This window comes from Bubalus bubalis, chromosome 10, assembly GCF_019923935.1.
Source record: "Bubalus bubalis isolate 160015118507 breed Murrah chromosome 10, NDDB_SH_1, whole genome shotgun sequence".
Lineage (NCBI taxonomy): Eukaryota > Metazoa > Chordata > Mammalia > Artiodactyla > Bovidae > Bubalus > Bubalus bubalis.
The window spans coordinates 103,095,107-103,113,640 of NC_059166.1; the positions used below are offsets into that span (position 1 = coordinate 103,095,107).

Here is an 18,534-nt window from a genome sequence, read left to right on the forward strand (position 1 = left end):
ATATTAAATAGGCACATCATATAGTATGCAAACTTAGAATCAATGAATTCATGTATTAATAGGCCATCCTAGATTTTAGGATACCATTTCCCTTTTATATAGCAACCAACTATAAAATATTTCAGTAAACTGCTCATTTAAGTCTCTCACAAACTTTCATGACATCCTATAGCACCAGGTTGCAAAGGATGCTATGAAGCCTAGAAATGTTATCTGGTAATTCTCATTGTCAGTATTATTCAGCTAACAATATTTAACACTCATTTGCGGTTAGTTGCTAAAATCATCTGCATTACGGATTATTTTAAGGTAATTCTTAAGCATGCACACCAGAGAGTAAAGACACTCATAAACAGAGAATAACTGTTTATCTAGATCTCCTGAGTAAAGACTGGGCAGAATTGCAAATACTTTCTTAGCCAGGTATCTTTTATCTGAATAGTACCCAAAACTAATGCATGCTATGTGTTTTGTGAAGGGCTCTGGAGCCAGGACATGAAAAGAGAGGCGGAGAATCCATCTTCCCCCATTTCCCACTGATAAGGCTCACTGAAGTCAATAGAGTGAGATGTGCACAGCGAGGGGAGAATCCATTTGCAGAATCCATTTTCTCACCACTTTAAAAATTCAACTCATCCTAAAAGCTATGTAACTCAGTTTTTCTGTGAAATCATCTTTGATTTTACCTTTATAGCCTCTTTCATGTCTAATTTAATTTCACTCCCTGCCATTTGACATTTAGTACCAGCAATAATTTTAAGAAAGTTTTACCTACCACTTTGCTTAGTATTCATGATAAGCTACCCATTTACCTAAACAGACTTTAATATACTAAAGGAAGGGTAAGAACTGGACTTCGTCAAGTGCAAAAGCCGAAGTTGAAAGTGTTGTTCTTTATCCTATTGCCATTTATCTTTGGTGTAGACAAAGGAAATCTGCAAAGCCTTCAAGAAAATGCTAAATACAGTATATTTTTCTGAATATAGAGGTTGTTTGTAGTTGGCTTTGGGATGAATATTAAGGACTTAACCACAGTGCAAGATGATTAGGAAGCTTTCTCTTTATGTGACTTTATCTACCGTTCTATCAACTAGAAGTCTCTATTACCCAGCATTTCTACACTTTGCTGTTCTTTGCTGTCTAATCCCTACGTCTTGTCTGACTCTGCAACCCCATGGACTACAGCATGCCAGGCTTACTTGTCCTTCATTATCTCCAAGAATTTGCTCAGACTCATATCCATTGAATCAGGGCTGCCATACAACCATCTCTTACTCTGTTGCCCACTTCTTCCCCTGCTCTCACTCTTTTCCAGCATCAGAGTCCTTTCCAATGATTCAGCTCTTTGCATCAGGTGGCCAAAACACTGTAGCTTCAACTTTAGCATCAGTTATTCCAAAGAATATTCTGGTTGATTTCCTTTAGATTGACTGGTTTGATCTTCTTGCAGTCCAAGGGACTCTGAAGAGTCTTCTCCAGCACCACAGTTCAAAAGCATCAATTCTTCAGTACTCAGCTTTCTTTATGGTCCAACTCTCACATCCATATGTGACTACCGGAAAAACCATAGCTTTGACTATATGGACCTTTGTCAGCAAAGTGATGTCTCTGCTTTTTAATACCCTGTCTAGGTTTGTCACACTTTCCATTCAAGGAGCAAGCATCTTTTAATATCATATCTGCAGTCATCATGCACAGTGATTTTGGAACCCAAGAAAATAAAATCTGTCACCATTTTCACTTTGTCTTCTGCTGTTTGCCATGATCTAATGGGACCTTATCCCATGATCTTAGCTTTTTGACTGTTGAGGTTTAAGCTGGCTGTTTCACTCTCTTCTTTCACTCTCATGAAGAGGCTCTTTAGTTCCTCTTCACTTTCAGCCATAAGGGTGGTGTCCTCTGCATATCTGAGGTTATTGATATTTCTCCCAGTAATCTTGTTTCCAGCTTATGATTTATCCAGCCCAACATTTCACATGATATACTCTGCATACGAGTTAAGTAAACAGAGTGACAATATACAGCCTTGACATGTATTCTGTGGCATATATCCTTTCCCAATTTTGAAGCAGTCCATTATTCCGTGTCCAGTTCTAACTGTTGCTTCTTGACTTATATACTGGTTTCTCAGGAGACAGGTAAGGTGGTCTGCTATTTCCATCTCTTTAAGAATTTCCCACAGTTTGTTGTGATCCACACAGTCAAAGGCTTTTGCATAGTCAATGAAGCAGAAGTAGAGTTTTTCTGAAACACCTTTGCTTTCTCTATGCTTCAATGAACGTTAGAAATGTGATTTCTGATTCCTCTGCCTTTTCTAAATCCAGTTTGTACAGCTGAAGGTTCTCAGATCGCATACTGCTGAAGCCTAAATTGAAGAATTTTTTTAGCCTAATCTTGCTAGCATGTAAAATGAGCACAGTTGTAGGGTAGCTTAAATGTTTCTGGCATTGCCCTTCTTTGGGATTGGAATGAAAGCTGACCTTTTCCAGTCCTGCAGCCACTGCTGAGTTTTCCAAATTTGCTGACATATTTAGTGAAGTACTTTAACAGCACCATCTTTCAGGATTTGAAATAGCTCTGCTGAAATTCCATCATCTCCACTAGCTTCATTTGTAATGATGCTTCTTAAGGCTCATTTGACTTTATACTCCAGGATGTCTGGCTCTAGATGAGTTATTGCACCCTCATGATTATCTGTATCATTGAGACCTTTTTTGTATAGTTCTGTGTATTCTTGACACCTCTTGTTAATCTTTTCTGCTTCTGCTAGGTCCTTACCTTTTCTGTCCTTTATCATGACCATCTTTGCATGAAATATTACCTTGATATCTCTGATTTTCTTGAAGATATTTCTAGTCTTTCTCATTCTACTATTTTTCTCTATTCTTTACATTGTTCACTTAAAGCCGTCTTGTCTCTCCTTGCTACTCTCTGGAACTCTGCATTCTGTCAGTTATGGCTTTCCCTTTCTCCCTTGCCCATCACTTCTCTTTACTCAGCTATTTGTAAAGTCTCCTCAGACAGCCACTTTCTCTTTCACATCCCCCCGCCCTTTCGTATGGTTTTAGTCACAGCCTCCTGTATAATGTTACAAACCTCTGTCCATATTCTTCAGGCACCCTACCAAATCTAACCCCTTGAATCTATTCACCACCTCCACTGTATAATCATAAGGGATTTTATTTAGGTCATACCTGAATGGCCTAGTGGTTTGAGCTACTTTCTTCAATTTAAGTCTGAATTTGGCAATAAGCAGTTCATGATCTGAACTGCCACAGTCAGCTCCTGGTCTTGTTTTTGCTGACTGTACAGAGCTTCTTCATTTTTGGCTGCAAAGAATATAATCATTCTGATTTCAGTGATGACCATCTGGTGATGTCCATATGTAGAGTCTTCTCATGTGTTGTTGGAAAGGTGAGTGATCACACCATCGTGATTATCTTGGTTGTGAAGAAATCTGAGCACCAAAGAATTGATGCTTTTGAACTATGGTGTTGGAAAAGACTCTTGAGAGTCCCTTGGACTTGCTTTTTCAATGATCCAAGGAGATCCAACCAGTCCATTCTAAAGGAAATCAGTCCTTGGTGTTCTTTGGAAGGAATGATGCTAAAGCTGAAACTCCAGTACTTTGGCCACCTCATGCAAAGAGTTGACTCATTGGAAAAGACTCTGATGCTGGGAGGGATTGGGGACAGGAGGTAAAGGGGACGACAGAGGATGAGATGGTTGGATGGCATCACTTAGTCGATGGACGTGAGTTTGAATGAACTCCAGGAGTTGGTGATGGACAGGGAGGCCTGGCATGCTGTAGTTCATGGGGTCGCAAAGAGTCGGACATGACTGAGCGACTGAAATGAACTGAACTGAACTGAGCCACTTTGGAGAATAGAGTTCACTACTAGATTTATATCCAAAAGAAATTGAAACATGTGTGCATAGAAAAACTTGTACATGAATATTTATAGCAGCATTATTTGAAGTAGCCAAAAAGTGCAAACCCCACAGAGGTCTATCAACTGATGAACAAGTAAACAAAATATTGTATATCCATGCAATGAAATATTATTTTTCCATAAAAAGTAGTAGAATACTGATGCATGCTACAACCATGGATGGATTAAAAACAATACTAAATGAAGGATGCCAGTCACAAACAAACACATATTGCATGATTCTATTTATTTGAAATATCATGATTAAGCAAATCTACAGAGATCTAAAATAAATCAGTTGTTGCTTAGATCTGGGGAATTGGGAAAGAATGGGTAGTGAATGTTAATAGGAGTGGAGTTTCCACTCAGGGAAATGAAAATATCCTAAAGATTTTATGTACAGTAGTTAAGATATGGAAACAGCTTAAATGTCCATTGATGGATGAATAAAGAAATCATGGTACACATATAAGAGAATATTATTCAGCCATAAAAAATATGTGTTGTTGTACATCCTACCATGTGCAACAATAAGGATGGACCTAGAGGGCATTATGCTAAGTGGAATAAGTCAGACAGAGAAAGACAAATAGCATATGAGCTCTCTTATGTGTGGAATCTAATGTATGTACATGAAAGTCAAGCTCATAGGCCCAGAGAACAGATTGATGGTTGCAAGAGGGATGGGAGAAACAGGTGAGTTATTTTTTGTTTAATAAATTGAAAAAAGCATTTTTAAAGAGTAGATGTTGAAAAGAGGAGGAGTCACTCCAATGTAGGGCACACTGGAAGGTCCTGAAAGCAGAGCATTCTGCTCTATGGGTCATGAAAGGCAGGCTCCACCTCTCAGGTCACCAGCTGTACATCATAAGCAGCTGAGCCCCAAGATGATTCAGAAGCCCCACTCAGAATTCTCTTGGCTTTATATCATGTGTTTCACCTCAGATCAATGTCCATGTTCAGGAAAATCCCAGAAATGACTGCCTAGAAAAATATTTAATTGAGCTTCCTCCAATTCTTATGTGTGTGCTAATTTGCTTCAGTCATGTCTGACTCTTTGTGACACCAAGGACTATAGACCTCCAGGCCCTTCTGTCCATGGATTTTCCAGGCAAGCATACTGAACTGGGTTGCCCTCCTCCAGGGGATGTTCTCAACCCAGGGATTGAACCCGTGTACCCTGCAGCTCCTGCATTGCAGGTAGATTCTTGACTGCTGAGCCACCAAGGAAGCCCAATTTCTCCTATAGTGTTTATTTTAAAAATACAGAAAAGTATAACCAAACCATATTGAAATATGTAGTCATAGATTATCTGTCTTGGTTTTGGGGAAAGCTGCAAATACTGAGTATGCCTAGAACTAGATGGTTTAAATGTTACTTTTAACAAGAAATAAAATAAATTAAAAACAAAATGGGATTACGGTGATGGTTGCACAGCCGTATGAATATACTAAAAATCATTGAATTCTACACCTCAAATGAGTGAATTTCATTGTATATAAATTACATCTCAGTAAAGCTGTTTATATACATACATTATTTATTTAAAAAATGATTCACATGTCAGCTTTCTTCCTTCCTTCACACTCAGTCCCTGGAGCAATCTCATAGTTGGAAAATAAAATATGAAAATCCCCAGTGTTTGCAAGAATTTGGAGCTAAAGCAACTTAGCCATCTACAGTTCCCACAGAGTCGCTTACTGGTTGCCCTGAGGGGATAATAAAAAGTGACTTACTCTGGTTCATCCTGAAAAAAGGCATCTGTTCAGTTGTCAAGATTCTTATTCACACAGGATTGAGTGGATAAAGGGGAGCCCTAAACAATGAGCTGTCTGGGAGCGCTGTTCTGCCAACACCACCAGCAGCAACTGGAGACCTGACATGCTGCTAGACTGGAGTTGTGCATTATGGTGCAAAATACATCTGGAATTTCCTAAAAAGTAAAATGCCTCATAGACAAGTTTTTCTATATAGATTATATTTATTTTTACAAATAAATAATACCAATACTTATGATAGAGTTATCTAGCTTACTTTCAATATACTAGCATTAAAAGAAAAGAGAAATATAAACAGCAAAACCCATCATCAAATTGGGTTTTGACCAACATCCAGACTTAAATAGCACTGGGAAGTCCCACAACACAACACGTCTGGAGTCCTAGTTGGGAAAAGGTCCCAGGCAGTGGGTGCATGGGTGAGAATTCAAAGATTTCAGTGCGGGTTCTGCTTATAATCCCTGGACCCAAACTGATATCATCAGTTCAGTTCAGTTCAGTCATTACTCAGTCTTGTCTGACTCCTTGCAACCCCGTGGTCTGCAGCATGCCAGGCCTAGAGCTCTGTCCATCACCAACTCCCAGAGTTTATTCAAACTCATGTCCATTGAGTTGCTTTTTCAATGATCCAGCGGATGTTGGCAGGTTGATCTCTGGTTCCTCTGCCTTTTCTAAAACCAGTTTGAACATATGGAAGTTTACAGTTTACGTATTGCTGAAGCCTGGCTTAGAGAATTTTGAGCATTATTTTACTAAAGTGTGAGATGAGTGCAATTGTCTGGCAGTTTGAGCATTCTTTGGCATTGCCTTTCTTTGGGATTGGAATGAAAACTGACCTTTTCCAGTCCTGTGGCCACTGCTGAGTTTTCCAAATTTGCTGGCATATTGAGTGCAGCACTTTCACGGCATCATCTTTCAGAATTTGAAAGAGCTCAACTGGAATTCCATCACCTCCACTAGCTTTGTTCATAGTGATGTTTTCTAAGGCTCACTTGACTTCACGTTCCAGGATGTTTGGCTCTAAGTGAGTGATCACACCATTGTGATTATCTGGGTCGTGAAGCTCTTTTTTGTGCAGTTCTTCTGTGTATTCTTGCCACCTCTTCTTAATATCTTCTGCTTCTGTTAGGTCCATACCATTTCTGTACTTTAGCGAGCCCATCTTTGCATGAAATGTTCCCTTTGTATCTCTAATTTTTTTGAATAGATCGCTAGTCTTTCCCATTCTGTTGTTTTCCTCTATTTCTTTGCATTGATCGCTGAGGAAGGCTTTCTTATCTCTCCTTGATATTCTTTGGAACTCTGCATTCAGATGCTTATGTCTTTCCTTTTCTCCTTTGCTTTTCACTTCTCTTCTTTTCACAGCTATTTGAAAGGCCTCCTCAGACAGCCATTTTGCCTTTTTGCATTTCTTTTCCATGGGGATGGTTGATCCCTGTCTCCTATACAATGTCATGAACCTCCATCCATAGTTTAATCAGGCACTCTGTCTATCAGATCTAGTTCCTTAAATCTATTTCTCACTTCCACTGTATAATCATAATGGATTTGATTTAGGTCATACCTGAATGGTCTAGTTGTTTTCCCTACTTTCTTCAATTTAAGTCTGAATTTGGCAATAAGAAGTTCATGATCTGAGCCACAGTCAGATCCCAGTCTTGTTTTTGCGGACGGTATAGATCTTTTCCATCTTTGGCTGCAAAGAATATAATCAACCTGATTGAGGTGTTGACCATCTGGTGATGTCCATGTGTAGAGTCTTCTCTTGTGTTGTTGGAAGAGGGTGTTTGCTATGACCAGTGCATTCTCTTAGCAAAACTCTATTACCCTTTTCCCTGCTTCATTCTGTACTCCAAGGCCAAATTTGCCTGTTACTCCGGGTGTTTCTTTTTTTTTTTTTTTTTTTGGTTAAAATATCTTTTTTTTTTTTTTTTTTTTTTTTTTTAATTTTATTTTTAAACTTTACATAAGCATTCCAGTCCCCTATAATGAAAAGGACATCTTTTTTGGGTGTCTAAAGGACACCAAGTTCTAGAACTTCCAAGTTCTAAAAGGTCTTGTAAGTCTTCATAGAACCGTTTTAAAACTTAGAATGTTGTTAAGCCTGAGGCTTCGTTGGTCTGACCCCCCCTTCAAGGGCTCAACAATTTCAGTATCCATCCCCTATCGTATTTATGTTGCCATAAGTCTTACACTCAGAGCAGGCTTCCAGGGCACTCACAGTCAGGGCAGTGTCCAGGCAGGTTAGAAGCAAGGTCAGAAGTCTGCTCTGTTTTGTGTCTGAAGTCTGAATAAGACCATTTATTTAATTTCCTGAACAGTCGGCCCCAGGACTATTTAGGCTGAAGAGCACAGGAATATGGCAAAATAACATGAACAATCTTAAGAATTCTGTAACAATGTAGAACGTATTACAGGTTCTGGGGAAAACAGTCTATTCAGAGTAACTGGTTCAGTTCAGTTCAGTCGCTCAGTCATGTCCGACTGTTTGCGACCCCATGAACCGCAGCATGCCAAGCTTCCCTCTCCATCATCAACTCCCGGAGTTCACCCAAACTCATGTCCATCGAGTCAGTGATGCCATCCAGCCATCTCATCCTCTGTCGTCCCCTTCGCCTCCTGCCCCCAATCCCTCCCAGGATCAGAGTCTTTTCCAATGAGTCAACTCTTTACATGAGGTGGCCAAAGTATTGGAGTTTCAGCTTTAGCATCAGCCCTTCCAAAGAACACCCAAGACTGATCTTCTTTAGAATGGACTGGTTGGATCTCCTTGCACTCCAAGAGACTTCTCCAACACCACAGTTCAAAAGCATCAATTCTTTGGCGCTCAGCTTTCTTCACAGTCCAACTCTCACATCCATACATGACCACTGGAAAAACCATAGCCTTGACTAGATGAACCTTTGTTGGCAAAGTAATGTCTCTGCTTTTGAATATGCTATCTAGGTTAGTCATAACTTTCCTTCCAAGGAGTAAGCGTCTTTTAATTTCATGGCTGCAATCACCATCTGCAGTGTTTTTGGAGCCCAGAAAAATAAAGTCAGCCACTGTTTCCACTGTTTCCCCATCTATTTCCCATGAAGTGGTGGGACCAGATGCCATGATCTTTGTTTTCTGAATGCTGAGCTTTAAGCCAACTTTTTCACTCTCCTCTTACTCTCATCAAGAGGCTTTTTAGTTCCTCTTCACTTTCTGCCATAAGGGTGGTGTCATCTGCATATCTGAGGTTATTGATATTTCTCCCGGCAATCTTAATTCCAGTTTGTGTTTCTTCCAGCCCAGCGTTTCTCTTGATGTACTCTGCATATAAGTTAAATAAGCAGGGTGACAATATACAGCCTTGACGTACTCCTTTTCCTATTTGGAACCAGTCTGTTGTTCCATGTTCAGTTCTAACTGTTACTTCCTGACCTACATACATGTAATGTTCCAATACATAGATTATATTTTGAAGAGATTGTATCCAATATATACAATTTTGGATATATTGGATAAAATAGAACATAGTATTAAAATTGGTTTCAACTATTTCTTCCTACATTTTATAATGTGGCTTCTTCTGCTGCTGCTGCTGCTGCTAAGTCGCTTCAGCCATGTCCGACTCTGTGCAACCCCACAGACGGCAGCCTACCAGGCTCCTCCATCCCTGGGATTTTCCAGGCAAGAGTACTGATGTGGGTTGTCATTGCCTCCTCTGAACGTGGCTTCTAGAAATTGCTGAATTTCATGTGTGGCTCAGATGATATATGTAGTGGGAAATTCTGACCCAGAACCTTGAATACTAAACGACGCCATATGACTAGTCAATTAAAAATCCTAGCAGCTTGGATAGAATCCAATATGGAAATAGAGATGCAGACAGGCATGAAGTCAAATCTGTGGCTGCTGCTCTTACTCTTCTCTTCCCCACTTCCCTCTTCCTTCATCTCTAAAATCCTGCAAATCCTCAGAAACAAACCTTGCTCTAGGACTTCTTGGATTTGCATTAATAGTACATTAATTAAACCTTGACTTTGTGGGCTTCTCTGATCACTCAGCAATAAAGTTCTCCTGCAATGCAGGAGATGCCTGAGATGTGGTTTCCATCCCTGGGTCAGGAAGATCTTCTGGAGGAGATCTTCAACCCACTCTAGTATTCTTGCCTGGAAAATCTCATGGACAAAGGAGCTTGCTGGGCTATAGTTCATGAGGTGGAATAGAGTCAGACTCAACTGAGTGACTGAGAATGCACACAATTAAATCTCAGAATCTGAATATCTTTATGATTGTGCTGATTGGAATTATTAGTTTATGTAAACCACCTCCATTAAACTATTAGCTCCTTAAGGATAGCATATGTTTTATTCATCTTTGCACACATTCAGCATATAGCAGATCCTTAATAAACACCTGCTAAATTTCAGATAAATAGAAAAGAATATAGTTGGCTAAGCACACACTGTTTGGTTTGTGTTTCCTCATCAGCTGCTATGCTACTTATTTCCAAATCTAGAGTCATAAAACCCCATGTAATCTCTAATTGTTGTTGTTCTTCACTTGCTAAGTCGTTTCCATTCTTTGGGACCCCATGAACTGCAGCACAGCAAGGTTCCCTGTCCTTCACTGTCTCTGGGTTTGCTCAAATTCATGTCCATTGAGTTAGTAAGTAACTAAGAAAGTAAGTTTTAGTCGCTCAGACATGCCTGACTCTTTGAGACCCCATGGACTGCAGCCCACCAGGCTCCTCTGTCCATGAGATTTTTCAGGCAAGGATAATGGAGTGGGTTGCCTTTCCTCCTCTAGGGGATCTTCCCAACCCAGAGATTGAACCCAGGTCTCCTGCACTGCAGGTAGATTCTTCACCGACTGAGTTACAAGGGAAGCCCTTGAGTTAATGATGCTGTCTAAATATCTTATCCTCTGCAGCTGTCCTCTCCTTTTGCCTTCAGTCTTTCCCAGCATCAAGATGTTTTGCTCTTCATATCAGGGGGTCAAAGTATTGGAGCTTCAGCTTTAACATCAGTTCTTCCAATGAATACTCAGGGTTGATTTCCTTTGGACTGACTGGTTTGATCTCCTTGCAGTCCAAGGACTCTCAAGAGTCTTCTCCAAAACCACAATTTGAAAGTATGAGTTCTTCAATGCTCAGCCTTCTTTATGGTCCAAATCTAACATCTGTACAAGACTACTGGAAAAGCCATAGCTTTGACTATATGGGCCTTTGTCTGTAAAGTGATGGTTCTGCTTTTTGATGCACTGTCTAGGTTTGTCATAGCTATATATATATATATATATATATATATATATATATATATTGTTTTATTTTTGTGTACAGATTTGCTTAACAATCACTTAATTTCTAGGCCAGGTTCTGGTAACTGAAGAGCCTTTATAAGTGGTTTATATTGTCTAGACCCGAGGTATGCAGCAAACCCAGTCTGGAGCAAAATGGGAAATAACATATTTCTAAAGACAGGCTTAGAAATCCTAATCCAGTAATTTAAAATGTTTCCTTTCTCTGGTAGCAGGGCTGAATTATACCTAACTGCTAGGCCACCATTCACAGGGATAGCCAAGAAAACAGGGTACAGGCCACAGAAAACAAGACCAACCAATCCACCTTGTGTTACGGTGCAGGTTTCACACTGCGGATCACCTGCATTCAAAGGTAAACTTACAAAACCTTTGTAAGATACATTTGCTGTCAAAAATGGGATCACTGCCATTGGTAAGCCAGCAGCTATACGAGCCTGTGTCACATGTAAGATGCATCGAAAAAGACTATTTGCTATTAGGCCACAGAGAGCAGCATTAAGTCCAACATATGTTGATCCATTTTCAAGCCGATTCCATTCTGCTTCTGGGAGTTGGTTAATTTTTCTGGCTATGATATCAATTAAGTTCTCCTTGATGATAGTACCATCTGGTTCATGATTTTCCATCTTGAGCCTTACGCGCTCCTCCGTGCAGCCGCAGCCTCCGTGGGTCTCCTTTGGCCCTGCGAGGGCTCACTCCACGTTCTGCTCAAGTCACCCGGGCGTGGCCATTTTGGGCGCCATGTGACTGGCCCAAGGCGGGAGCCCTGTCATAGCTTTTCTTCCAAGGAGCAAGTATCTTTTATTTTCATGGCTGCATTACCATCCGCAGTGATTTTGGAACCCTAGAAAATAAAATCTGTCACTATCTCCACTTTTTCCCCTTCTATTTATCATGAAATGATGGGACCAGATGCCGTGATCTTAGCTTTTGGAATATTGAGTTTCAAGGCAGCTTTTTCACTCTCCTCTTCACCTTCATCAAGAAGGTCCCTCTTTAGTTCCTCTTTCGTTTCTGCCATTAGAATGGTATCATCTGCATGTCCAAGGTTGTTGATATTTTTCCTGGCAATCTTGATTCCAGCTTGTGTGATTCATTCACTCTAGCATTTCACATGATGTACTCTGCCTACAAGTTAAATAAACAGAGTGACAGTATACAGCCTTGATGTACTCCTTTTGAACCAGTCCATTATTCCATGTCCAGTTCCGACTCTTGCATCTTGACCTGCATATAGGTTTTGCAGGAGGCAGGTAAGGTGGTCTGGTGTTCCCATCTCTTAAAGAATTTTCCAGTTCGTTGTGATCCACATAGTCAAGGGCTTTAATGTGATCAATAAAGTAGAAACAGATGTTTTCTGAAATTCTCTTTCTTTTTCTATGATCCACCAGATGGCAATTTTATGTCTGGCTCCTCTGCTTTTTCTAATTCCAACTTGTACATCTGGAAGTTCTCAGTTCACAAACTGCTGAAACCTAGCTTGAAAGATTTTGAGCATAACCTTGAGAGCAGTGAAATAAGCACAATTGTACAGCAGTTTGAAGATTCTTTGGCATTGCCCTTTTTGGGGAATAGAACGAAAACTGACTTTTCCAATTATGTGGCCACTGCCGAGTTTTCCAAATTTGCTGGCATATTAAATGATACTTTAACAACATCATTTTTCAGAATTTTAAATAGCTAAGCTGGAATTCCCATCACTTCCATTAGTTTTGGTTGTAGTGATGCTTCCTAAGGGCCACTTGACTTCACACTCCAGGATCTCTGGCTTTAAGTGAGTAACAGCACCATTGTGGTTACACAGGTCATTAATATTTTTTTGTATAGCTCTTCTGTGTATTCTTGTCACCTCCTCTTAATATTTTCTGCTTCTGTTAGGTCCTTACTGTTTCTGTTTAATCATGCCCATCCTTGCATAAAATATTCTCTTGATATCTCCAATTATCTTGAAGAGATTGAAAGAAATTGAGAAAAAAATTTCCTTGAAAGACTCTAGTCTTTTTCATTCTATTGTTTCCCTCTGTTTCTATTGTTCACTTAAGAAGGCCTTCTTATCTCTCCTTGCTATTCTCTGGAACTCTGCATTCAGTTGGGTATACTTTTCCCTTTCTCCCTTTTGTTTCACTTCTCTTCTTTTCTCAGCTGTGTGGAAAGCCTCCTCAGACAACCACTTTGCCTTCTTGCATTTCTTTTTCTTGGGGATGATTTTGGTCACTGCCTCCTGTATAATGTCAGAATCATCTTGTCCAAAGTTTTGATAATTTTTAGTCTTACTGTTCATAGGTAATCAATTGTGATATAAAAAAAAAAACAAATAAAGAAATGGATAAAAAATATTATTAATACTAGCCAAGCAATGTTTGATATCAGTAGGAGTTCTGGATACAGAGTGAGTTTCTTTTTGGTAATTTGCCTGTGTCAAGCTGATCACTTATTAGTTTGGTTGTACACAATTTCCTATTTTTGAAAGCAATTTTTAGTGAGCATAGGACAGATGTTTAGCTTGGAAAACAAGTTATAGCAGTGTCAGGAGTAACAGACATGTGTGCCTCCTGGACATTTGTAACACAGAATACATTATTTCTGACACTTAAGAGACAAGCAGCAGGAAGTCAGCTTCAGACTTTTATCTGCTTCAAGTGCTAATGGGGCTGATAGGCTGATTTGTGGGGAGACTGCTGTAGTTGAAAAGTGTTCAGATTCATTTACAGTAGGGCTTGTTTTAACCGGTGTCATCAGCCTAGATTTCAGAATGTTTTGCTTTGCTAGGTAATATCATAATCTGTGAGAGTCAAGGCCAAACAAAATGTGTTTGCACTCCTCTCTCATGGCTATAACATATTATTTGGGGAAATCAGAATCAAGTAACCTGCCATGAGCAAAAATCATGTTGGGAAACACCTTTGACTTATTTTTTTTCACTTCAATTAATGCAGTGAAATGAATAATCGTAGTTTAAAATAATTCTGCCATAACTTTAAACCATAACATTTAACCAACAAATGTAGAAAACAGTAGCAGAGCAATTCTTTAAAATGTCTAAACATACGATATTTTAACTATAAATATGTTTTGAAGGTGTTTTAGTCCTGATATTGATGTGAAACTTCTTCTGTATGATAGCACAGTTAAAAACACAAGAACGATAGTAAAACAAATCATAGGATACAGAAGCTATAAAAACTAGTGTTAACTACACTGACTCAAAGGAAAGTGTGTACCTGGTGGCCACTTGAGCAGCAGTATTTATTTATAAAGAGCCAGACATGCAATCCCAAAGATCTGAATGTTTATTCCTTTTTTCCGTTGTTGTTTTGTTTGTTTGTTTGTTTCCACCCAAGCAGGATTATTTTGAACATGGAATTCTGTCATAAATTAAATCAGAATCTCATGGCTCAATCTATCCAATCTCTGGATAGTCATTAAACTCTAGCATCCTACTTATCTAAAGATTTTTTGTTGTCCCAATTTCCCCTCCAATGATGGATTCTTTTAACAATAGCAATGACGTTTAGTCACACAGCTCTCAGGTTTCCCCTGAAAGTGGCCTATCGATTTGATAAAGTCTTAACAGAAGGACTAAATATTCCTGTCATGCTCTAATTCTACCTCATGGAACTGGAAACCCTAAATCATTTATTTTTGTAACACTCTTTGCTTCCATTTCTACCATTTATCAGGCTTTGTAACATACTCCTCCTCTTTGAGCTCCAGCTTATACAGTGGTTTTCCCTAAGGTCCTTTCTAGGGATACTTTTAATAGTTAATATTAAAAGTATCCTTTATCAATTTAAATGAAATTTCTGGAAGTGGTGCCAAGGTACTCAAATTTTTTTACATATCCCCAGATAAGTTCTAAAGTTCCCTAAAATTTGAAAACTGGCAGTGGTGTGCTAGAAAGCATTTTAAAACAAGCTCCCTGCAGGAAAGCAGGACAGGCCAGAGAGTCTGATTTGTAGCGTTTTCTGATTTCACTGGTTTAATTCCCCAACCATGAATTGGAGCTTCAATTTCAAGTTACCATGCTAACATCAACAAGCTCCACAAATTTCCAAAAATCAACAAGTATAGTCTTTTGGACTATGTGGGAGAGGGAGAGGGTGGAATGCTTTGGGAGAATGGCATTGACACATGTATAATATCATATATTAAATGAATCACCAGTTCAGGTTCGATGCATGATACAGGATGCACTGGGATGACCCAGAGGGATGGTATGGGGAGGCAGGTGGGAGGGGGGTTCAGGTTGGGGAAGATGTGTACACCCGTTGTGGATTCATGTTGATTTATGGAAAAACCAATACAATATTGTAAAGCAATTAACCTCCAATTAAAATAAATAAATTTATATTTAAAAAAAAAAAGAATTTTTGAAATTCAACTAGCAAGATAGTCTGAGCCAACTCCAGCACACACTGGAACTATAGTGCTATTGTATTTAGTGTCCTTCTGATACATTAACCAGATTGTCCACTGGGTATATGCGTCAGTATATTTCCTCTTCAAAGATAGTTTTACATAGACGCCCAGGTGATTGAAGATAGATATATGATAGATAATGTGAATGTGTGCTAAGTCACTTCATTCATGTTCAACTCTCTTCAACCCTATGGACTGTAGCCTGTCAGGCTTGTCTGTCCATGGGACTCTCCAGACAAGAATACTGGACTTAGTTGCCATGCCTTCCTCCAGGGGATCTTTCCAATCCAGGGACTGAATCCACATCTCTAGCAGCTCCTGCATTACAGGTGGATTCTTTACCACTGAGCCACCGGGTATGCATGATAGATAATAGATAGATGGCGGGGGGGTAGGGAGGAGAACAAAACAGACACAAGCTGAATGCCTCTTATTAAATGAACTAGAGAGTTTCATCTACTTGGCTATCCTCCTTGCCCCCATGGGACTGCCTTCTAAAGGGCTTCCATGGAAACCAGAAGGTTATAAAGAGGGCATAATCAAAATCATTGACCCACAGACAAAGCCCATATTTCTTGTCTCTCTCTGGGCATCCTCCCCATGACCTGACCTCATTAATCCTTTGGATCTCCATCTTCCACCTCACATTTCCCATAATAAGCACAGCCAATAAAAAGATGTTCACATCTTATATTCTCCTTCATCTTCCAAGAAAAGATAGGGCTCCATTAGTCCATTAAAAGAGAAACTGCCCCAAAGAGGCAATGGGGGAAGGTCAGTGTATATGTTATTTTGGTCAAGGGAGAATATATGTTTTCAAGCATATAATTTTCCAGAAAATTTCTACTACTCTTGTGAAGTTTTGTTAGTCATAAGGAACAGTCATCACCATGAAGGATTTTAGTGCTTTTTAGATATGGAGAGATACAAGAATTGGGCTCATAAAATCATCTCCTGAAAATATCTAACTATCTGAAGATCTTTTCTGGCAGTTTTTCCCCTGCCTCATTTCTGTTTTCCATCATGAATTCCTTTCAGGAGGTATTGAAGGTCAGCAGATACAGCAGCATGAAATTTAATCCTTGTAGAGATAGATAACAAGTGCCCATGACAAGTGCCAATTTGTAGTTAACAAAAGAGATTCTTACAGATAATTTTGAGCATGATAAAGATTAACAGAAAAAGACCAGTATCTATGGATTCTTAGAACACATATTACTAAAATCAGAAGTGGACAATAATCTTGAGGGTGAGAAAAATGAAAAGCAAACAGAAATTGGGTACCTCAAAACCTTAGGAATCCTTGATCCTCTAGATCTAGAGTGACTTGGATCACAGGGATGGGAAAACAATCCTCCCAAATCTGATTCTACAATTTTCTTTTCCAAGGGCCGTGTAAGTTTAAGGTCTTAAGACAAGGGAAATCACTACAGTATTGTAAAGTAATTAGCCATCAATTAAAATAAATTCATTAATTTTAAAAATAAAAACAAAACAAAAAAAATCCACTATAAATAAAAAAGACAAGGGGAGGGTCCTAAGATGGCAGAGGAATAGGACGGGGAAACCACTTTCTCCCCCACAAATTCATCAAAGAACATTTAAACGCTGAGTAAATTCCACAAAACAACTTCTGAATGGCTGCAGAGAACATCAGGCACCAAGAAAAGCAGCCCATTGTCTTCAAAAGGAGGTAGGAAAAAATATAAAAGACAAAAAAAGGAGACAAAAGAGGTAGGGATGGAGCTCCATCCTGGGAAGGGAGTCTTAAAAAGAGAAGTTTCCAAACACCAGGAAACACTCTCACTGTCGAGTCTGTGGCTATCCTTGGAAGCACAGAGGCAACATAACACGGAGGAAAATAAATAAATAATTAGAACCCACAGATTATGAGCCCAACGGTAACTCCCCCAGTGGAGAAGCAGCACAGACGCCTGCACCAGCCACTAGCAAGCGGGAGCTGGGCAGGAAGGCGTGGGCTGCATTGATTAGAGTAAGGACCGGGCCTGAATGCCCCAAGGGCAATCTGAGTGAACTAACTTGGGCTAGCAAACCAGACTGTGGGATAGCCACCACGCACAAATCCCTAACCTAAGACACCACCAGGCCCGCGCACAGAACAAAGGACTGAACAGAGATAGCCGGCTGCAGACCATCCCCCTCTGGTGACAGGCAGCCAGAGCTGGAAGGGGGCAATCGCAACCCCAGAGAGACATTATCTACCAAACTGCAAGCAGGCTTCTTTGATAACTAAGACTTCTTGGGGTTCTGGACAGTCGACATCCACCTGAGAAGGTGCGCTGGTTGTACATCCAGAAGACCGAGTGGCAGGGACTGGGGAGGCAATAAGTCGCAGTGACTGTGCTCGCCAAACACCTCATCACCTGAGCTGCTCGGACCTGGGAAGGGCACAAAACGCAGGCCCAACCGAGTCTGCAGCTCTGAGGACTACCCAAGTGCCTGGACTTGAGTGGCTTAGACCTGGGAGGTTCATGCAGCCCAGGGCTGGCCTCAGACAGTTCCAGGTGGAGCAACCTAGAGCCTAAGCAGTGTGGGAAGGGGCAGGCCCATTGTGGCTGAGGCACTGTGAGCACATGCCAGTGTTACTTGTTTGCAGTGTCCCTCCCTCCTCACAGCACGACTGAACAAGTGAGCCTAAAAAAAAGTGTCCACCACCGCCCACTTTGTGTCAGGGCAGAAATCAGACACTGAAGAGACCAGCAAACACAAAAAGCTAAAACAGAGGGAACCGCCTTGGAAGTGACAGGTGCAATAGATTAAAACCCTGTTGTTAGTACCAACTACATAGGAAGGGGTTTATAGATCCTGAGAAATATAAGCTGGATTAAGGAACTATCCGAAAATGAACTGACACCACAATACCCACAACACCACCAGAGAAAGTCCTATATGTATTTTCACTATTTTTGCAATCATTCTTTTTTTCTTTATTTTTTTTTAATTTTAAGTCCTCAATTACTCCTTTAATTTTCAATTTTATAACCTACTATTACTTTGCAAAAAAAAAAAAAAAAGACCCAAAAAAAGACCCTATTTTTTAAAGCAAACTTTATATGTGTATATATATATATACATATATATATATATA

At 39.9% G+C, this 18,534-nt stretch overlaps 1 protein-coding gene across 1 annotated transcript; it reads right to left on the minus strand.

Moving 5' to 3' along the window:
• Positions 1 to 11,002: 11,002 nt before the first annotated feature.
• LOC102401371 (transmembrane protein 126A-like) lies at positions 11,003 to 11,638 on the minus strand. Its single transcript, XM_044924550.2, has one exon. It carries the CDS (start codon positions 11,630 to 11,632, stop codon positions 11,039 to 11,041), a length of 594 nt encoding a protein of 197 aa, XP_044780485.2. The 5' UTR covers positions 11,633 to 11,638; the 3' UTR covers positions 11,003 to 11,038.
• Between the last annotated feature and the right edge of the window lie 6,896 nt (positions 11,639 to 18,534).